The 20,305-nt window shown below is 38.2% G+C and overlaps 1 protein-coding gene across 4 annotated transcripts in view; it reads left to right on the top strand.

Moving 5' to 3' along the window:
- Positions 1-20,305, top strand: part of DIP2C (disco interacting protein 2 homolog C) — a 319,660-nt gene that overhangs the window by 252,991 nt on the left and 46,364 nt on the right. For all 4 annotated transcript variants that reach the window (XM_061349614.1, XM_061349630.1, XM_061349622.1 and 1 more), the window contains 8 exons: positions 2,566-2,767; positions 4,791-4,900; positions 5,704-5,784; positions 9,387-9,510; positions 11,156-11,277; positions 13,835-13,946; positions 14,066-14,175; positions 16,979-17,109. In XM_061349614.1, coding sequence (XP_061205598.1) covers positions 2,566-2,767; positions 4,791-4,900; positions 5,704-5,784; positions 9,387-9,510; positions 11,156-11,277; positions 13,835-13,946; positions 14,066-14,175; positions 16,979-17,109 — 992 coding nt within the window. The remainder of the gene's footprint in view (positions 1-2,565; positions 2,768-4,790; positions 4,901-5,703; positions 5,785-9,386; positions 9,511-11,155; positions 11,278-13,834; positions 13,947-14,065; positions 14,176-16,978; positions 17,110-20,305) is intronic.

Below are 20,305 nucleotides of genomic sequence, written 5' to 3'. Positions count from 1 at the left end.
TATCTGAATCGTCTGCTAGTGGTGAGCAGCATAACAATGTCACACTTGTGTCATGTTTCTCAATGACACCTGTAATAACAAACTACCAAATCACTACTTATTTCTGGTGATATTTATGAGACTCGCCTGACACCCTGCGTGTGCTGCCTTGTGCCAGCCCTGCCCTACACTGCCTGCTTCTGCTATGCCTTACTGTGCATCTGAATCTCTTCCCAATAGTTGAGCTCATCAGTTTGCAGAACTTTCCAGTGGGTTGCATGTATTTTGACTCTCACTGACCCTTTCTGCTCCTCAGGTAGAGCTGCTGTACATACAGGATTACGTTGGACTGCATCTCTGGGTTTTAGCAGAGGCATGATTGGGAGGGGTGATCAGGCTGAGTACGGAGTTTCTGGAGAGTAGTGGAGGAGGAAGGTGTTTTAGTGACAACGTGGGTGAACATCCTAGGTAGCCCAGCAGTTCAGTCAGATGGATCCTAGATACTCATTCACATCTCTTAGGCTGCCGCAAACTGTTTTGGCCCTTCAGGTAGGGTTGTGGTTCCTGTACCTGACAGACTGGATGGTAGTTTTACCAGTGCCAGCATGCAGGCAGGACTTGACAGAACTAAGCAACGCTAGGAGATCTGCTGCAGAACTGTAGAGTGTATGCCTGGATAATTTTATCAAAATGAGATGTTTTCTCAGCTTGAATAACATAACAGTCTGAACTCTACAAGCTCTGGTATCTGTGCTCCTTTTTCTCAATGAAACAAGGATAAAAATTCAGTTACTTCCTTTACTTCTGTCTGGACAGAGTAATTTCATAAACCAAGCCATCTCATCAAGAGGCATAAATGCCAGTGGTATTAAAATTGACCCAGTGCTCTTCTCTCGCAAAATTTTAAGGCTCAGTTCATCAGTGCTTGTCCTTGTAAAACAAATTCATATCCTGCTTCAGAAATGTGCCAAGCTCAAAAGTGTGAAAGGTGACAATTTTGGATGACCCATGACATTTTACCAGGCATCGTGCTGTAGATGTAGCTGTCAAAGGAGACAGTTTGGAAGTCATTGGGGAATCATTATATATAATACTTCCCCATCCCACCCCAGCTGGGTATTGCTTTCCATTCTTCAACACTAGGAGCCACAGTGGTTTACGTTTGAATAAGAGTGGTTACTTGCCCTGTAACAGTTTTCCTTCAGGCTGATGTCAGGTGAAGATCCCATGATTTACCATGGATTTTGAGAACCTACAACCTGCTTTCTGCCAGAAACATGAGACATTGTGTGTTGGCTGTCATACATATCTCACTATTCCTGATGTTTCAGGTCATGTGTCTGTAGACCAGCAACAGGGTCTTCCAATACTACCGTGAGATCTACCACTACTAAAACTGCCAAGTTTGTAAAATGAATACTGCTTTATTATTCTTTCATATGAAATCTTGCAGTCAAGTAAACAAAAAAATGAAGCAAACAGAAGCCAAAAGCAAAGCATTTCTTGTAGTATCTGTAGAAGGAATTGGTAATTCACTGGTCTACACTTGAGTACCTATCTACAAATTATTTGATTCTCAGAATATAGATTGTATCTTCAAAGCAATAGACATAAGCATTCACTCTTCCCACAATTAAACATTAAAATTCAAGTGAAGTAAATTATATTTTTGAGCACTCAGGTACTCATTAGAAATGCTAGATGTAATTTGTGTCAGTCTGTGTGGATGTCTGAAGTTGTTTTTCTTACTTGCTGCAACTTTTGCTACCAATGTAAGGAAAATAACTAGTTAAAAAGTGTACGGAATTAAAATCTAAGTGCATGGATATTCATGTTTACCTAAGTATATTATGTAGATACCGTACGTTATAGATTTCTTGGAACTGATGCTATTTTTTCCACTTGTCAGATAGTGAACATAGTTACTATAACATTCAAAGTTACTTAATTTTCAGGTTTCATTCAGCACCTTTTTTTTCAAGTGGGCAGTTTCATAGTTTTTCCTTAAATGTTTTCATTTCCCATTTATGCCTGATAATTTTTTACACTCTAATCACAGTGAAACAGTTATTACCTTAGAAAAAAATTAAAACCTCATAAGCTACATACATCAGTAGGTATATGGTGATAATATGTGCAACCTTTGAAATTCTTTGCTCTGCAAGGTAGACTGGAAGTTAAATTGATAGGAATCCTTTGAATTTAATTCTGAGAGCTGCACAGGTTAAAATCAGTTTCACATGGGTTGCCAGCCAATCTTAGTACTAAATCTCCAGGATACATGTTACTAAGATATGCCTAAGACAGATGCCTAGGTAGCATTTCTTAATAGAGTTCTGTGTATTTATCATGAGGTTTTTGTTTGCCTTTGTGTCTTTTGCAATGAGTGTAATAACATCAGTGTTACATTCCCATCCACCTGTTCTGACTGAAAAGAACCTCCTTATCACTGACATTGCTGAAGTGTCTTTCCATTGCCAGTTAATTATTAGGGTTGTTTTATGCAGTAATTCAGAACAACATGTGCTTATTAGAATGATGAAAAATTAACCTTTCATTAAAATCAACTTCCTGCTTTTTTTTTAGGCTATTGACAGTATTCATCAAGTGGGAGTCTACTGCCTAGCACTTGTACCAGCAAACACACTTCCCAAGACACCACTGGGAGGAATACACCTGTCAGAAACCAAACAGCTCTTCTTGGAAGGATCACTGCATCCTTGTAATGTGCTGATGTGTCCCCACACATGCGTAACAAATCTGCCTAAACCAAGGCAAAAACAGCCAGGTGAGTGAAGGCAAAGGGACGATAACTTGATGTTGTGTGTTCATGATATGGAGAAAAATAACAGAATTGTTAATGCAGGTGAAGATCAGCTTGATCAGCTGTTTCTGTTAAATATTCCAGGTGTATTAAGGACATCATTGGTTTTGGCAGAAGCTAGAAGTACCTTCACAAAGTATGCAAAGAAAAATGCTCCAAAAACCTAAGTTCAGTGAACGTGTAAGGCACTGTGAGGCCAGACCTCTGGAGGTTTTTGTAAACTCCTTGTTAGTTACTTTTAAAGAGGATGGGATGAGACCAAAATAGAGAAAGATAAAATCTGGGTTAGCTGAAGGCTGATTTTGTGAAGTAGAGATAAAGAGGACTGTTGACACTAAATCAGTGATGGAAGAAGAGCAAATACTTAATAACTGGTCTTAAATAAATTAAGCCCAAGATTGAGGATAAAGGTTTTTACCTGAGTAGGGAGGTTCTATTTTATTCTCACAGCAAGTGTATTTGAGGTAAAACCCTAGTTTTAAGACAGATCCTCAGAAGTTCTGCCACACTTTATGAAAAATACTGGATGAAATGGTACAGCAGGGCACTGATCCAAGAGGCTGAGAAGACCCTTGTAGCCTGCTATAGTCCAGTCGCTGATTACTCATGCCCCATAAACATGCAAAATCTAGCAAAATTTTTACTTTTAATCCAATTGCATATTTTAGTACTCAGATTAATTTCCAGGATTTCTGGATCTGTAGCCTCAGGCTTAAAACCTGAGTTCAGACTAAATGTTACTTTCTACTTTGAAAACCAGCTTGGAATATGAAGTGGTTTTACCTTATGATCTTGAATATGGGGTCTATCCATCATGAATTCATGCAAGTTCGCCAAAAGTGTCAGCTTGTTTCTTTATAAAACCTTTGGACAAATGTTTCAGAAACAAAGACTATAATTTCAGTTTGTGTTTGTTTACTGGGAACGTTAGAGGTTACCAGTGACTTCCACTAACTTAATAAAAGCAATGAAGCCTTTAACTGCAGTGCTCAATTCAGTATTTCCTTATTGCTGCTTTACAAAGCAATAACTGAATTAGGATCAGTGCATTGGAGATACTTACATTATGTATACATTGTATATCACTATAAGGAAAGCAATGCCCGGAACACAGAAACTAACCTGATAGCATCACATTCTCCCATTTTGTGCAATTGTGACGTACTGAGAGAATACTGTTTTCATATTTTTAAAGCAGAGTAGCCTGTAGGTGTTGTTTATCTGGGTTACTTACACATCTTGTATTTTGACACATATACCGCATTACCATACTGAGGCAAAGCTTGGACATCACAGACTAGCAGTAAAGCCTGGTATCAGTTGCAGTTGATCAGTAATACGTGCCAGAGAAGAAAACAAATGCATAAATGGTATCTGTAAGACAGGTATTTTTCCCTGATGGTAACAAAAGAACATCTGTGAAATCCACCTCATGAAGAAATACCAGCCATGGCATCTTCCTTTCCTTTAAAGCTATTTTTTTCAGCCTTTACCTTGTGCTAAAGGGCTTGCATATATGTTATCGTGTGCACCATCTGCCTTCCTAATCCTTGTCACTCCATGTCTATAGCATTACAGAATTGCTAATACAGATGCTACTTAGCCCAGGGAACAAAAGAGAGAAATAGGAACATTGTCCCTGAAGCCTGGATGCATCTCATCTGGTTTTAGGCACCTGAGTGGACATGCCTAAACTGGGAGCTGTATTTTCCAAAGATTCCTCATACCAAAGCAGACAAGATGTGTCTCTGGCTGTAGAGAGACCAGGCTAAATGGGCTTCTCAGTTAGATATGTTTAGACAGGGTAAATCCAGTCCTATGTATCTTCCAGCTACTTGTAGTCCATCAACCAAAGTCTGTATCAAGAGAGATGTGTGTAATGTTTGGTATGGTGGATGGCAATAAGGAAAATACAATGTAATGCAAAATAAATAATAATTCATCCAGAAACAAAGGATTTTTATTGCACATTTCTGCTCTATTCTAGAAATTGGCCCTGCCTCTGTGATGGTGGGGAACTTGGTCTCTGGAAAAAGAATTGCACAGGCCAGTGGTAGAGATTTGGGGCAAATAGAAGATAATGACCAAGCCAGAAAGGTAAGCTGAACTTTTCAGATACAGCTTTTATTTAGCTAGTTAGTACTAAGTTAGGACACTTAGCAGCACATAGATTGTAATTATTATTATCATTATTGTTATTATTATTATTGCAGAATTTGTTGATGCCTTTTTTAAATTCATACTAAAATATTTCAGAACCCCCATTTACAGATAAATATAAAACAGACATGAGGGGAAGTCACTGTGTTTCATTTCAATGGATTTTTTTTAGTCAGTTTACATGGGACAACAGAACATGGTAAAAAGCGTTAATGGAGCTTCAACCAGAAATCAGCCTCTTATTATGTATTTTTTACCAAGTTCATGTGGAGTCCAGGGAGCTTTGTTTGCATATATGGTCCTGGCCTTATTTGTTGTTATTTTGATCCTGTAAAATTAAGATGAAATTCATCTCTTTCAGGAGCTTATGTGAATAATTAAATTAGTATGTTCTGAGCAGGATAAATATTTGTATGTTTATAGGAAGAAAAAGAGAGGAAGCTAAAGAATTAAAATGGTTCTTAAATTCAGAGAGATCTGTCTTATTGCTTTGAAAGTAGTAATATATCATAACCTCAGCAGTGTCTTCACTTCCAGAGAGGCTGCTGCTACCATGCAAAAGCACCTCACTATAAATATGTGATGACAAGAGAATTAATTCATGGTTAGTGCTTCTGGGTATTGATGTAAAATGTAGCATATAAATGAGTAAGACATAGCTAAGCTAGCAAAAATAGTTATCTGTTTTTTAAAGCCAAAAAGTTATTTAGTGTCGTGATTATCACTCTGCTTTATTTTAGTTCCTCTTCCTCTCCGAAGTGTTGCAGTGGAGAGCTCAGACCACTCCTGACCATGTGCTTTACACTCTACTCAACTGCAGGGTAAGAAGCTCAGATGTTACTCTGACAGGCTGCGATATGGGAAATGGCACACCGGTATTTCATCTGCACCTGTTTCTGCTATGGCTGAACGTGACCTTTCTGTTTCTTTTCCCATTAATACTTAGCTGTTATATTTAATGTTCACTGAAGCAGAAAGGGAAAGAGAATAATCATTGCCAGTTGTCAAAATAGAGATTGCTTTTGTATGAGACAACACACCTTACACATTTCTCATTTCTTTTTCCACCACGTATGTGTTGTGGGTGAGCTGACACTGCAAATCTATTTCAATAGTCATTGTTCCTGTACCAAAGAGTAGTATTTAATACTGCTCACCATTCTGATTTCCAATTAGAAAAGCTACAGGCTTGGCAAAACCAGAGTGTTTTCCCTAAATAAAGCAATTATAGCTGTTTTGAAACTGGACCATCTGTTAGAGATGTAAGAATTGGGAAAGGGGGTGAAGAGAAAACAAGGTAGGTTCAGACTCCAGTGAGGTCTGCAGTGGATTACTGATCTCTCTGCATATCCTACATTAGATGCCAGCGTGGCACGGGATTTCATTGCTTATAAATTTCACTAATGTACATCATATGGTACAGAACTTGGGTTTACTAAGAGTGGGTGATTACAGACTTCCTAGATGATTGTAGATGACAAGCCAATAATTCCCAAGACCACTGTAGAGGATGAAAGTCTGATTTCAAGCCATGCCACTATGGTACATCCAGACACATCTGTCAAAACTGGAAAACATATGTAGTATCTGAGGGTCTCCAGGAGAGGAGGAGCCTGGAATAGTGCTATCTCGCTGGGCAACCTGGAGTAGCTGGTGTTGTCTCAGCCCATGTGTTCCCTACACAACTTGGATGGGTTCTTAAACCTCCAGTAGTTTGTGAACCTCTGTGAAATAACCGCTTACTGTATTTACAGGATATGGTTCCTTAGCCTGTATTACAGTGCTGGTGCCAAAGTTCAGTTAAGGGCTACCAATAAGTCACTAAATGACCTTATCATTCCACAGAAGTGAAAAATAGTTGAATTTTGAAATTCAACTGAAAGATAGCAGATTTACATTAGGTGTATGGAAGAAGTTCTTTACTGTGAGGGTGGTGAGGCACTGGCATGGGTTGCACAGAGAAGTTGTGTAGGCCCCATCCCTTGAAGTATTCAAGGCCAGGTTGGGCAGGGCTTGGAGCCGCCTGTCTACTGGAAGGAGTCTCTGTTTGTGGCAGGGCTTTGGAACTGGATGGTCTTTAAGGTGCCTTCCAACCCAAACCATTCTGTGATTCTATGATTCAGTTTCTCCCCTACTCGCAATGTGGAGTATGTTATATGAAATTTATTTGAAAGATGTAATACTTTAATGGAGAGATTTAATGTTTTATGGAAAGGAGTGACAGGTTTGCCTAGGCCAGTTTTATTACCCATCTAGAATTTTACTTCTGGTTTGTAACTTTTCCCTTTTTGTCTTCCTTGTACACTTCGTTCTAAAACATCCAGGCATCTTGCAGTGGATGACTAATAGAAATCCACTGAGATTAGTGTTTTCCCATAATCCAAGCTTTTTGAGAGTTTGGAATATTTCAGAATTAGTGCAGCGCATTACTTTTAGTGTGTGTCATGAAGGATTGCAACACCTTTACACTGCAGGACAGATCACATAAAAGACCCAAAGGGAGCTGCTGCCTGGTGCTTGCCAATAATTCTTGTCCAACAGCAGGATTCTCCTTCCCTGCACTTCATATAAACAGTGTCTTTCATATAAACACTGCAGCTGGTTCGCATGCAGCAAGTGCCAGAAGTCTTAAATGTAAACAAGTTGTGCACAAATTTACATAATTTGCAGCAATTCCTTTTCTGTGTCAGTAGGGACTGTGCTACTGATATATGTGGGGATATAAAGGGTCCTTCTTCCCGTGATTATGCCAACAGGCAGTTTCTTGAAAGAAAGAGGATCTTAAGCACTTTCATACTGGCAAGTCTACAGTGACAAGGACACCTAGACCTTGGGTCATTTTGGCCTTATTTGGGGCTGGACAGATGGAAATTGTCTCTAGACCAGCATCCATATAGTTGCATATGTCTTTAGAGGAAGCTTTCATAGTGAAATGTTCTCCACATTGTTTAGAAGACTATATTAAAATTGCCTGAAATGCATTTCAGTAATTGTGGTTGCTGAAGATGTTGAAGAGGAATGCCAAGCCCTGACTTTCTTATTTTTCTTTTCAGTTAGGTTGTCCTCTTTGTTGACAGTTTACAATAAATTCTGTAAACGCCAAGTAGTGCCTTCTGACATGATACTACTTCTAGTGCTAGACCTTTATCAAATTGTCATCTTCTCTCTGAAGCTTGTGGTCAATAAATACTGTGGTATTTATTGTGGAATGGTGATGGTGGATAGAAAACAGTAATGAGGGAAAAAGCTTATTATTCCTTAATAATAGATTCCTTAAAATCTTAATATTATTCCTTAAAATAGATTATGAATATTTTTTTTAAACAGTAGACCTTGCTTTCTCTCTTAATGTTTTTGATTGCATTGCATTGCATTTTTTTTTCAGAAAAAAATGTTGTTTTGAGTGTATATATAGGTCTTTTTTAACCTCCATTTTTTCAATCTCCTTATTAAATGCACTTAGTGCTTGCTAAGCACTCTGTTAGTGCCAGAAACTGGAATCCTCTTTTCCCACAGAACAGTTGCACAAGTAGAGGTACAGCCCTTTCCATACTGCCCTGCTCTGCCTTTATCACAGCACAGACCTGGCTAGCCCAGCTCTAGGCACAGTCTGTCCTGCACGTTCATTTTTAGACCTCTTCCGAGGTGTCAGCTGTGGTAATTAATTCTGTGATACAGATGTATACATATATGTATTTAGAAAATGCAAGAACTGTAGCACTCATCCAATTTAAAGCACTATATCTGTTTGATAATTTGGGGTTAGCACTGTTGGAATGCTTCAAAAAGCCAAACTCTGTAGCATATTGTCAGTTCCCCTTTTTTCTCCATGCTGACCAGAGTTACTCAAATTCAACAAATGCCTTTCTTCTCTATTTTATTTATATGCATGTGCTTAGCTTTTGTTCCAGACAAATTCTTTCCCCTGTCACAAAGTATTGTTTTCTCCTGTCTTTTGTCTCTTGTCTGTTGAAGTATTTCTGCTGTGCCATTTGGCTTCACGCCAGCATACAGACAACAAAGTGCAATTTTCAGGATTGCTCTCCACAGATTTTCCAGATTGCTGCAGAGACCATAAAGGCACTTTCCTGGCTGTAGCAGGGAAAATGCTGCTGGTGTAGCAAGGGAGGTACAGGTTACATGAGCAGGATATTAATATACTACTGTACTCCCTTGGTTGGAGTGAAAACACTGTCGGGGGTAGAAGGTACAGAGAAAGGAATAGAGACCATTCCTCTGATTTACAAGCATCTTTTTTCCCTCCAACTACAGTTTGGCATAAGGCTGAAGGTTTCTGTATTTAATTTTATTTCGTGACGTATTGTGGCTGCACCTCATCCAGTAAGTTCTCAAAGTGAAGAGGGAAACAGAGTTTCGGCACATTGCATTATCTTCTGTAACATTTATCTTTCTTCCTGTGCAGGGAACAATAGCCAACTCACTAACTTGTGTCCAGCTACATAAACGAGCTGAAAAGATAGCTGTCATGTTGATGGAAAGGGGGCATTTGCAAGATGGAGACCATGTGGCTTTGGTTTACCCACCAGGTAAAGAACTGTCATGTTTGGTACCTTTTGGTACCCAGGATACTTGGTAGTCCCAAAAGTTTATCAAGATCCTTTGGAGTGCTGTAGCAATGGCATTGTCAACCTGTAAGCCATGTCAATTGGCAAAACATAAAATAGTTGCCTTATGTGTATTTCTTTGAACTTTAGCAGACATATTTAAAAGAACTCCACTTTGCATACGTGCAGAGATATTATTTCTTTGGGTTCAGATTAAGATTAACCTGTGTTTTTAAAACTGGTCTCTTAAAAGCAGTCAAATTTAATTACTGCTTTTCTTTTAGTTTGCTGGAAATATACTATTTACAAGCATCCAGCTCTACTAAAATATTCCATCTACTGAGTGTTCTTAGATTCACCTGTTGAATTCCCCCTTGGAAGTGCTGCTTCATGAGAGTAAAGCAGCAACACCTGGGAAATAATCAGTGGGTTTTTAGAGAGAAATATGATGGATAAATAACAGATTATTAAGAAATACCAAATTATAATCACTATTTTATCTATAGATCTCTAATCTAGACAGCTCTGTGGGCTTGGATTTCATCTTCTGACGTAAGGGCTTTTAAGCTTGTGTTAACTAGTACCATGTTTGATATTTGCTTGAAATTATTTCTGATCTAGTGCTGCTCTTTTGTCTTTAGCATTTCATGTGTGTTGGTGAAATAAACAGTCTGATTTAAGGTCTGTATTGTGATACGTAGTTGGTAGGGGCTGCGAGACACTGGTAAACTCTTTATAGGAATAATTTCTCCATAGTTAATACAGGAAAACTTTTTCCATAAAAGAAGACAAATATTTTAAACTGAAGGTTTTATTTTCTGTATGTTACTTCCTATGAATAAAGCATTTTATTGAAGTAACAAGAGCTTAGCATTACTGTACATCCTCTTCCACTGAAAGGGTAAAACAGCCCCCGTTGTCATCTTACCACAGCCTGTGTACAGTACCAGGGATCTGTCAAACAACAGTATTCAAGCGTTCTTTGTGCTGGTATTTGTTTGGCCTCTTTGGATAGCTTGAAGTGTGCTGTACACAATCCGTTGCCTGCAGTCAATATTTATATGGAACAACACCTAGTTTTATTTTGAAGCAGGATTTCAAACTTATGACTTCCTTTTTTACTGTAAAATTTGAGGTAGGTAAGTCAAATCTGCATATCTGAGATTAAAAATGACACGAGAAAGTATTTAATGAAACCTCCAGATGTTCTTTGTGCAGCTGATAGGAGCAGGCATCATCCTACCTCATGCTTTTGCTGGGGCATCCTTCCTGTAGGCTCTTATTTGCCTATAAATGTAAATTTAGGAAGATAGTTAATCTGTAAAAATCAGTCTTTTTAGTAGGTTACTTCCTGATCATATAAGTGGAATTCAGCTAAATGATGGTATCCGGCTATAGCTTTGTGTGTCGCCTTTGGTTTTTCATGCTCAGAAGAACAGTACGATTGAAAGGAGTCAGTGAAGCTGAACAAATACTGACAAGGGGCTGAAAAAGAAGTCTGTTAAAGGGCTTAGTCGCTCATTTAACCTTCTGAGTTGAGTTCCAAGTAATATTTATGCTGACATAGGTGTCTGTGATTAACTGATTTGATTTTCAGGGGAGGATTTTTGTTTTGTTCTTCATGCAGGAATAGACCTGATTGCAGCATTTTACGGATGCCTGTATGCAGGCTGTGTGCCAATAACAGTTCGACCTCCACATCCCCAGAACATAGCTACCACATTACCTACAGTGAAGATGATTGTGGAGGTGAGCAAACAGCTGAAAGTGCACAAGGAGATTAAATGGTGGGTGGGAAATGGTTTTGCAGAGATTTTAGGAACGGAAACTTAAGTGAGTGGTGGTGTAGGTTGAAGAGTTCTATTCCTTCCAAAGATTCTGGGCTTCAGTGTGTTGCAGCATCAACGCTGCTTGACACACACAGCACCTTCTGGTTTCTGCTGCCACAGTTATGCTACTTCTTTCAAGAAGTATATTTGAAGAAGTGCTTTCGTGTATTTAGCTATATGCCAGGAGTGGTAGGATTCCTCACATGGCAAAGCTACACTGACTGATGAGAAAAAAAACAAAATTACCCGATGGTGATTTGGCCTTAGTTCTGTACATGTAATTGTTTTGCAGTTTAGAGTAATTTCAAAGTTCTGTTGTAAAGATGTTGGTCAGTATTTTGTTTCATCCAGAGAAGTGTTCGTCAGACTTCTTCATTCAGCGCTTTCTTTTGATAGTTTGGATATGTCTAATGGTATTTAGTCTTTGTTGCACATAAATAACTTCATTGTGGTTGTTACTGAGGGAAATAAAATGGTTGCAAAGAGATAGCCTTTTACATCTGGCAGTTTCTAATCTATTGAATGGAATTCTGAGTCTCTGAAAAAACAAGTTGAAACAAATGTCTTTTTAACATTTCTAATTAATGTTGATACTTTCAAGTAAGTACTAGAGATAGTTACAATTTATGGCTTTCCTTATGGCATCACAAGCCAAATGTTAGTAGAGGTAACAGGAATTGTCTTCAGGGTTCTCATTATAGAAGAGTTTGGCACTCAGTTTTCAAACGTCAGTTGTTAAAATCATAGAAGTTATGTAAAATATGATATTTTGATTTTCTTTTGATGTTTAATAGCCAAATTAGATCTGTTAGGTTTCATGATGAAAAAACAAGGACAGGTCTAAGCTGACTTATTGTCTCTTATAAAATGTTGAAATTTATTAGCCATAATAATGCCAGTTTGACTTAAAAGCCTCTCAGCTCTGTTTTACACAAGATTTTCTTTGATTTTGGAGAAGAATGACCTTGTGGAAAATAAAATATTGAGGCTGTTCCTTCATTGACAAAGCAATCATACAGATTTTCTGGTGTGATGGGGTCAAAACCTTCTCTGACATGCTATATGACTATACAGCACCTTTTGAAGTCAGTAAAAATGACTTCTGAGCAAAATTTGGCCTACATAATTGTGTCTTGGTGATGAACTGGTAGTAGTAAAATATAACTGAACTTTATTGAACCCCATCTCAAGCAGTTGCTAATTTGTAGCTCAGATATCTTCTTTCTCCTTCCCACCATCCCCTTGTTTACCTGACTTGCTATTCTCCAAACATAGACATTCTGTATTTTAATGAACCTCCTGATCTCCCAGATAGCGTAATTCCTGAGAGAGCTAGTAACAACCAACTCAGAAATTCCTTTTGATTTATGGCTTCACTTAAAGATTAAGAACAGCTATGTAAGAATTACCTTGCCTTGACATGACAGTGACATGATTGGAGTGAGGAATGCTGCAGTGGCTTCATTTGTCTTCTAGCTTGAAATATTTAGATTGTTCATACAGGGAAATCATGGAGTTAGAGGAAGTAAGTAGAGCTGAGTTCAGTGCTTGTATGCTTGTATTTCCTTATGTGCTCTATAAAGATGACTTCTGTGAGATTACTGTTGAAAGAAGTGTATCTCTTCTGCTCCAGGGTAAAATTCAATGTACATATTGTTAGTGATTACCTTAGGTTGAACATAAGAAATTCGTAAAAGAAGAATGATGCTGCCTTGTCAGTTTTTCATCTGTACTATCTTCAGTGAGCAACAGTGTTCATATTTGTGTTTGTCTGAATATATCCTTAAAATATTATTTTTTATAATCAGTAAGAAATAGTGTAGTAGTTGCTACTTATTAATTTTAAAAACAGCAAATCTAAAAGGAGAATGGAGTCAGCACGTCATCTAGAATTCAGTGCAGATGGTATTTGAAGTAAACTCCCCATTTCATTCCTTAGTGCCACTTGCATAATTTGTGGTCTAGGGCTACTTTTGCCAATAATCAGAAGAGTTCCCAGTGGTTTATCACTAGCACAGGAATTGGAAATACGTGGCTAACATAAAATTGACTGAAGATAGTAAAATTATTCATATAAATATCAGGTTAGGTTTTGGGTTATGTGAAAATACTGTTTATAAACCAAGATATATTGCCGTCAAATAGGAAGTGTTCTGGTCACAGTATTCTGTGCTGGCATTCTGGGTTGATACCTGAAAAAATGTTTTGGAAAAGTCACATTCTCACTATTAAGGTGCCTTTAGTTTCATTACAACACTTCTCAAAGTGCCATTTTCATGTAATTTGTAAAACTCACATGTCTTCATCTGCTTTATGAGCTGCATTTTTTTGTGCATCTCTCTACCTCCTGATTGGAAAACTTAAGACTAATATACCTGTGTCCTGTTCTGGTAGAAAATAAATCATGGTCTTGCTCATTTTTATGGGAGAATTAATCAGTATCCCATTGTATTCTTATTTATTTCTTAAATTCCTAGGTGAGCCGCTCTGCCTGCTTAATGACTACACAATTAATATGTAAATTGTTACGATCGCGAGAGGCGGCAGCAGCAGTGGATGTCAGAACATGGCCTCCGGTACTAGATACAGGTGAGTACTAAGGCTGGGAGACCTCTGTGTCTTCTCTTCTCATTGCATTTGTCAAGCCCTCAGAGGTCTATCTGTCATGGGAGTAAGAGACGCGCATTTTCTTTCTCTGTTTTCACTAGATGATTTGCCAAAGAAGCGACCTGCACAGATCTACAAACCCTCTAACCCTGAAACGCTTGCTTACCTTGACTTCAGTGTCTCCACAACTGGCATGCTAGCAGGGGTAAAGGTAGGGACTTCTTGTAGAAGCTTGCATTGCTGCTGTCAATCACACCCGGCTGGCAGGTGGTACATTGCTCTTGATTTGTAACTCCTCTTGATTTGTGGTAATAGAAATGGAATTGCTTCCTTCCTTGCAGTCATTATTCTATTCCGTTAATATTAAATCAGTTCCATACTTGCTAGGGTACTGTGTATGGTGAGTTTAGCACCTCTTCTCCTCAGACTAAAAATTTACATTCCAGTATCCCTGCAAATAGCCCACTGTCTGCCTGAAGCATTCTTTAACTGGCACATCTATTCTTTCCATTTTATGAAGGAAATGAAACTTACTCATCCTTTTTTTACTCATGCTAATACCCATTCATTGCTTCCTCCTTGTTGCAACTCAGCTACTGGCAATTGCCATTCAATATTCTCTTCTTCATGCAATTAAGGGAGCTGCTGATGTTTCTGGTATATTCACCTGGTACAATACTAGAGTAAGCAGCAAAAAAATCATTGATGCATTTGTTTGATAAGCTTAGGCATCCTGAGCTCTTTTAAACTTCTATTTTGCCATTTTCTCCAACCCTTTACCCACAGTTGATCAAAGCTGGTTTATCTAGCTGTTAACTTAAATATTCTTATAGTGTTGGTTTCACCAACACACAGGCAAATGTAAGATCACACTGTTATTCTTACCTTCTTATTATTCTTCCTTATTCCTAACGGTTGCATATCCAAGGATTATGATTACTTAAGCAATCTCTGCTGACATATCACACTTATAGCGTATATTGAATTCTTCATACTTTTTGGCATCACTCATCTATTTTTAGAAGCTGTCAGCATTCTTTATAAACAAAGAAAACATTGTTTTCCTAGTTTTTGTATGGAGAATTAGAAGCAGAGAGCGGTGAACTGGCCAGCCTGAGACTGACTGATGGTTGAATGGTGAGCTGGCTGATGGTCATGTATCAGACACTCCTGGAAGATTAATTTCTTCTAACTTTAAAGAGCTACAATGCCTACAGATGTGGATTACACATTGGGCTCCTCAGTAATCAGTAGAGAAGCAAGGACTTTTAGGGTCTGATTTATCTGAAACATCTAGTTTTGAATGGGATGAATGTCCCGTAAGTCTTCATTTCTTCTAAAGGGGGCCTTAAATGATTGTTTCAGATGCAGTCATCCAGATTAAATCTGGCATGAATTCCACCTTATCAGGCTTGCAGAAATGACTACTGACAATGAAGAGTCAGTATTTGAAGAGCTTCAAAGATGGTTAAAGGCAGGGCCAGTCAATGAACCTTTTCTTAATGTGGCCAAAGGGAAATACAGATAAACCCATCAAGGAATTCTCAGTTAGTGTCTGAAATCTGGGTCACAGTGCTTCCAGATCGCTGATTCAGCAGGTTTATGTAAACAGTTACCATCTGCTAGATAATCATTAGTGTTCAATTAATTGCAAAAGGATTGTAAGAGGCCACAAGGCTTATATCCATAATGCAGTGGTGTTAAATAAAAAATTAAAAAAAAAAGAAGAAAATGGCTGAACAACTCATGTGGCTTCTGAAGAGTTGATAAATATTTTGTAATCACTTTGGAAGCAGTAGATTCCACTGACATTCACTCTCAGCCTTTTCAATAGCTTGCACTCAGTATGGTGTAAAAATGTACAGAATAACACCAATTCTGGACCTCTGGAGTTCAGTATAATCCTGTGTGGAAAAGTGGTCTTGATTCAGCTACAATAGAATTAATCTCTGCAAACGGCCAATGATCACTGTGTGGATACCTGTTCTGAGCTGGTCCTTTTGCATCACTTGGAACATGTCCAGCCTCTGTTACAGCTGTCACTGGCAATGGAGAAAAAGTCACTTCTGAAGCTTTATTCCCCTGTTTACCTTAAGATCAAATAAATTTTACCTTCTAAGTGCCTGTTCCCCTCTGTTGACTCTTAACAGTACATAAGGCAACTAGCTCAGTATGTGGCAGAGTTGAAGGGTTAGATGAGTTAAATCCTGTCCAGGCTATATTTCTAACACTGGTATCTTTCTTGTTATTAACAGAGAGGACAAAGATTAAAAGGTGTAATTCTGTTCCCACTGCAGTTAGAACTTCTAAGCCAGGATGCGTGAGCGTAGGAAACATCCTAACACTGCGGGAAGGATCAGAAAAACCTCCTTTTAGTTGTTCTTTTTTGTTTCTGCTTTCTGCTTGTTTTATCTCTTGAGAGTTTTCTTGCCATGATTTTAAAAGCCTGTTTCTCAGTTGGGAACTGGAGAACCTGAAGACATTTTACAGAAACTTTACTGAGTTTATTGGGGATCTTTCTCATTGAATGATTAGGTCCTTAATACTGTTTTGCATGCAAAATCCTCTTCAATTTAAAAAGTGCATTGAGAGTTTTTATTTATTGCATTAAGAAATATGTACTTAGAAGCATGTTACTTATTATCTACAAAATATTTCGTTCGGATCCTACAGTCATTCATTCTTTTGTTCTTTGAGGAAGCTTATCTTGTTACCATTAGCTTTGTGTACAGCTTGGAGCATATTTTCAAACCACTCACAGCTTTCTCCCTAAATCACTTCAAGCATACCATTCATTCTGTCTCCCTTACCCTTTCACGGTTATTTGGATGCCCTTTTAAAGGCAAATTGTGTTTTCTTAGATATAAATTACATGTGTGTTTACTCTAAGCACAAAGTCAATATTTATTTGTTTTCTTTATCCTGTAGCAGATTTAAGCACTTGGAGCTGTTTGGGAATGAGCCTTCCAAATGACATAGTTGATCATTTTAATTACTTTGCTGTTGTCTTTCAGATGTCTCATGCAGCCACTAGTGCCTTTTGTCGTTCTATTAAGCTGCAGTGCGAGCTTTATCCCTCCAGAGAAGTCGCTATTTGCTTGGACCCCTACTGTGGACTTGGGTTTGTCCTCTGGTGCCTCTGCAGGTGAGGTTTCTCCTCAGCCTTTTGAAATACTGTTGTGCTACAACACACAACAAACTGGATGATGTGAGTGATAAAAGGATGGGAAGAACAGACATTACTTCTCGGACTGACAAAGGCAATTGGAATTGCTGGAAGCTATACAAAGAGTGCTGCACCAGAGAATACGCTTTGTCTGTGCAGGGCATGGCTGTAGGTGGTTAGACTTAGGAGTGCAGAACATCAACAGAGCTGCTCATTGACCTCCTGCAGGTTTACTGCTCTCTCCACAGAGTCATTCTAGTTTTATTTGATGAAGGCAGAGCTTTTCCAATATTACCTTAAGGAAGTGGTTTCCTGATGTCCTGTTTTTCATTCTCAATCTGAAAGGACAAGTAGATATCTGCGACTTCCTCATTTGTGTGATTTATGGATGTGAATTTTGCAGAGACATGAAAGCGTGTTTTCTTGCAGAAGGGTGTGTGGCAGTAGCAAAGCTATCAGAAAAAAAAAGTGCAACGTGAATCAGCTTTTTTTGTTCAAAAGTTTAGAAATTTAACTGTTCTGTCAATCTGTATACTCTAGGGAAGTTACAGTTCAGCACTGAAAGCAGTTCCATCGATTCTTTTCTCTCTCTTTTTTTTCTTTCCAAGTTAGCTAGGTTGATGCAGAGGCAAAGGGAAAGAGCTATGGGAGTGTTAATGGAGTACATTTTTATGAAGACACAGTAGCCTGACATCTTGTCTCCCTCCTTCGAAAGTTCTTTGGGGTTAGCAGTACTGCTATTTTTAGTTACTAAAATGAATCCAGTAAATATACTGAAGCTTCAGAAAAAAAATCCAACCCAAACTCAGAAAAACTTTCAGAAATTTTGAGATTTTAATTAAATTACTCATTTTAAGTTAAATTTTTGAAATATTGTTTGTGGCTGCCCCATCCCTGGCAGTGTTCAAGCTCAGGTTGGATGGGGCTTTGAGCAACCTTGTTTTAGTGGAAGGTGTCCCTGCCAATGGCAGGGGGGTTGGAACTGGATGATCCTTAAGGTGCCTAATAACCTAAACCATTCTATGATTCTGTGATTTCCTATATAGACTTGTGTGTTCCAGCATGCCCTGATGTCAACTGTTAGGCCTGCACTCTGCTGGGGGCTAAGCCAAATCTGCCATGGTGCATTCAGTGAGACCAGGAAAGGATGATAGAGCATCATAGGAGAGCTCAGCTAAGGAGTTTATTATTGTTTGGAATAATGTTGGGACATGGAGCATCTGAGAATAACTTCTGTGCAGCATCATGGTTGAATCATAAAATACAGATAAATGTTAACCTGTCCAAAACCCAAGTAAATTGTGGTGCCCATGACTCTCCTGAATATAGAAATATTTGTTTCTTCCAGAAATGTATTTGCAACAGATAAGTATTTGCTGCCCTTGGGTCCTTCCCGATATTGATAGTATTCAGCCTTTTAGGAGGAGAAGCTTGTTTATGACTGGCAACTGAATTCAGGCAGCAAGCCTTTGAGAGAAAGCAATCAAGGTCTGTGCCCCTCTGTAGCTTACAGAAGGAATAGAAAACTTTATACCATTTTCAAAGAAGAGAAAGGAAACGAGGTAGTTGAAGGAACTGAGGTCAGGCCAGGAACACTCTAATCTTAGAAACCATCGTGTCAATCTCTTTGCCACTGATTTCCTGTTCATGTAAAACAAGAAAAATTGCAGGCTTCTTGAATTGCAACTGTCATTTAGAGAAAGCTGATGTCAGATAGAGCTTCGTTAATTCCACTTACAGACTTAATTTCCATTTCATTACTGTTTTAGAAATGAGTATTATTTCATCTGATAGCAAAAAATACATCCTGGAGGCTATTAGAATCTTCATAATCTTTGCATTTTACTCTTTGTAGTTTAGCATACTCAAATCCTCCCCAATATTTTACAAGCCATATTTCTACCTCAGAACATTCTACTGTAAAGTTATGATTGTCTGTCACCACTCGCATTAATTAAATTAATTCTTCTAATGATATATGGAAATTAAGTTAGGTCTTCAATTTTTTATCAGCTAGGAGGTTTTGAGAGTTAAAAAGGAACTTTTTGGTTTAGGAGCCTACCAGGAAGAGACGGCAACCTCCTGTGCTGCATGCAGTTAAAATGACAAGTACATTTTAATCCCTTTATTAACTAGACCAAAGGAGGCACTGACTCAGGAATGAAAGAAAAACTAACCTTTTATCCCTGTTGTAGGTGCTTAGACGTTGTGCTGGCCTGCTTCACTGCGGTGCCCCAGAATGCCCCATTCTGTGAGGTCAAAGCTACTTAGGAAAGCTGCTGGAGCATGGAGCCAGCCCTTTGGTAAGTTTGGAATATATTGCATAGTTTTGCAAAGTTTTTTATTTTTTTTTAATTTATTATTTTATGGCCTAAGGGGTATAAAATAATAAAGAAAAGAAACCTTGCAAAGCAGAGCAATACCTTAAAAAAAAAAAAGGGATTTACCATGTTCCCTCTAAACTGGCTGCATGCTCCAGCAGGGTTTCCTTGGAAGCTTTGTCATTGAACAGCACATCCTGAGTGTGACAGCAGTCATCAGCCCCATGTGAGTTCACAAACCCCAAACTTCCTAATTTTAATAGGTTCCTATTCATGACTCAATAAAATAATACATTATTTTTGCGTTTTTCTCTTTAATAATGTCATTTGTTCATTCTGAGAGGGTGATCCCAGTATTCCAACTTGCATTGCATTGCATCTTAAAATGTATTACATTCTTTAAAAGAAAATAATATAAAAAATGTACTCCAATATATATATAAAAAAAATACTAAATCCCATTGTTCAAAAATGCTTCCTAAAATTAAGATGTCCCTATCTTAATGCTGCTCACTGTGGAGGAGAATAGAGCACTCTACAATTCATTAGTGAGGATTTACTGAATTGAATGGTTGCTGAGTGATGCAATAGAATAAGTACTTTCCTTCCATTTTAGCCCAGCTAAGCCAACCACTATTGCAGTTCTCCTTTTACTACTGAAAGATAGAATTGTCCTTGTCAAATTAACATTAAGTACATTAATAATTAAAAACCCCACCATATACTCTCAGAAACTGAGATTGTAATAGTGCAAGTCAGTAAGACTCAGACTGGACCAGAGGAACTGAGTTTTCCGGTCCACAGTGGCCACATAATAAATACCATGAACACTTGAACACTATAAAACGGTCCTG

The sequence above is a fragment of the Neopsephotus bourkii genome, unplaced genomic scaffold (genome assembly GCF_033783945.1).
Source record: "Neopsephotus bourkii isolate Nb327-2 ecotype Australia unplaced genomic scaffold, CSIRO-AGI_Nbou_v1 NB_53, whole genome shotgun sequence".
Taxonomy (NCBI): domain Eukaryota; kingdom Metazoa; phylum Chordata; class Aves; order Psittaciformes; family Psittacidae; genus Neopsephotus; species Neopsephotus bourkii.
The sequence above is the reverse complement of the archived record's forward strand: the minus strand, read 5'-3'. Positions and strand labels throughout refer to the sequence as shown.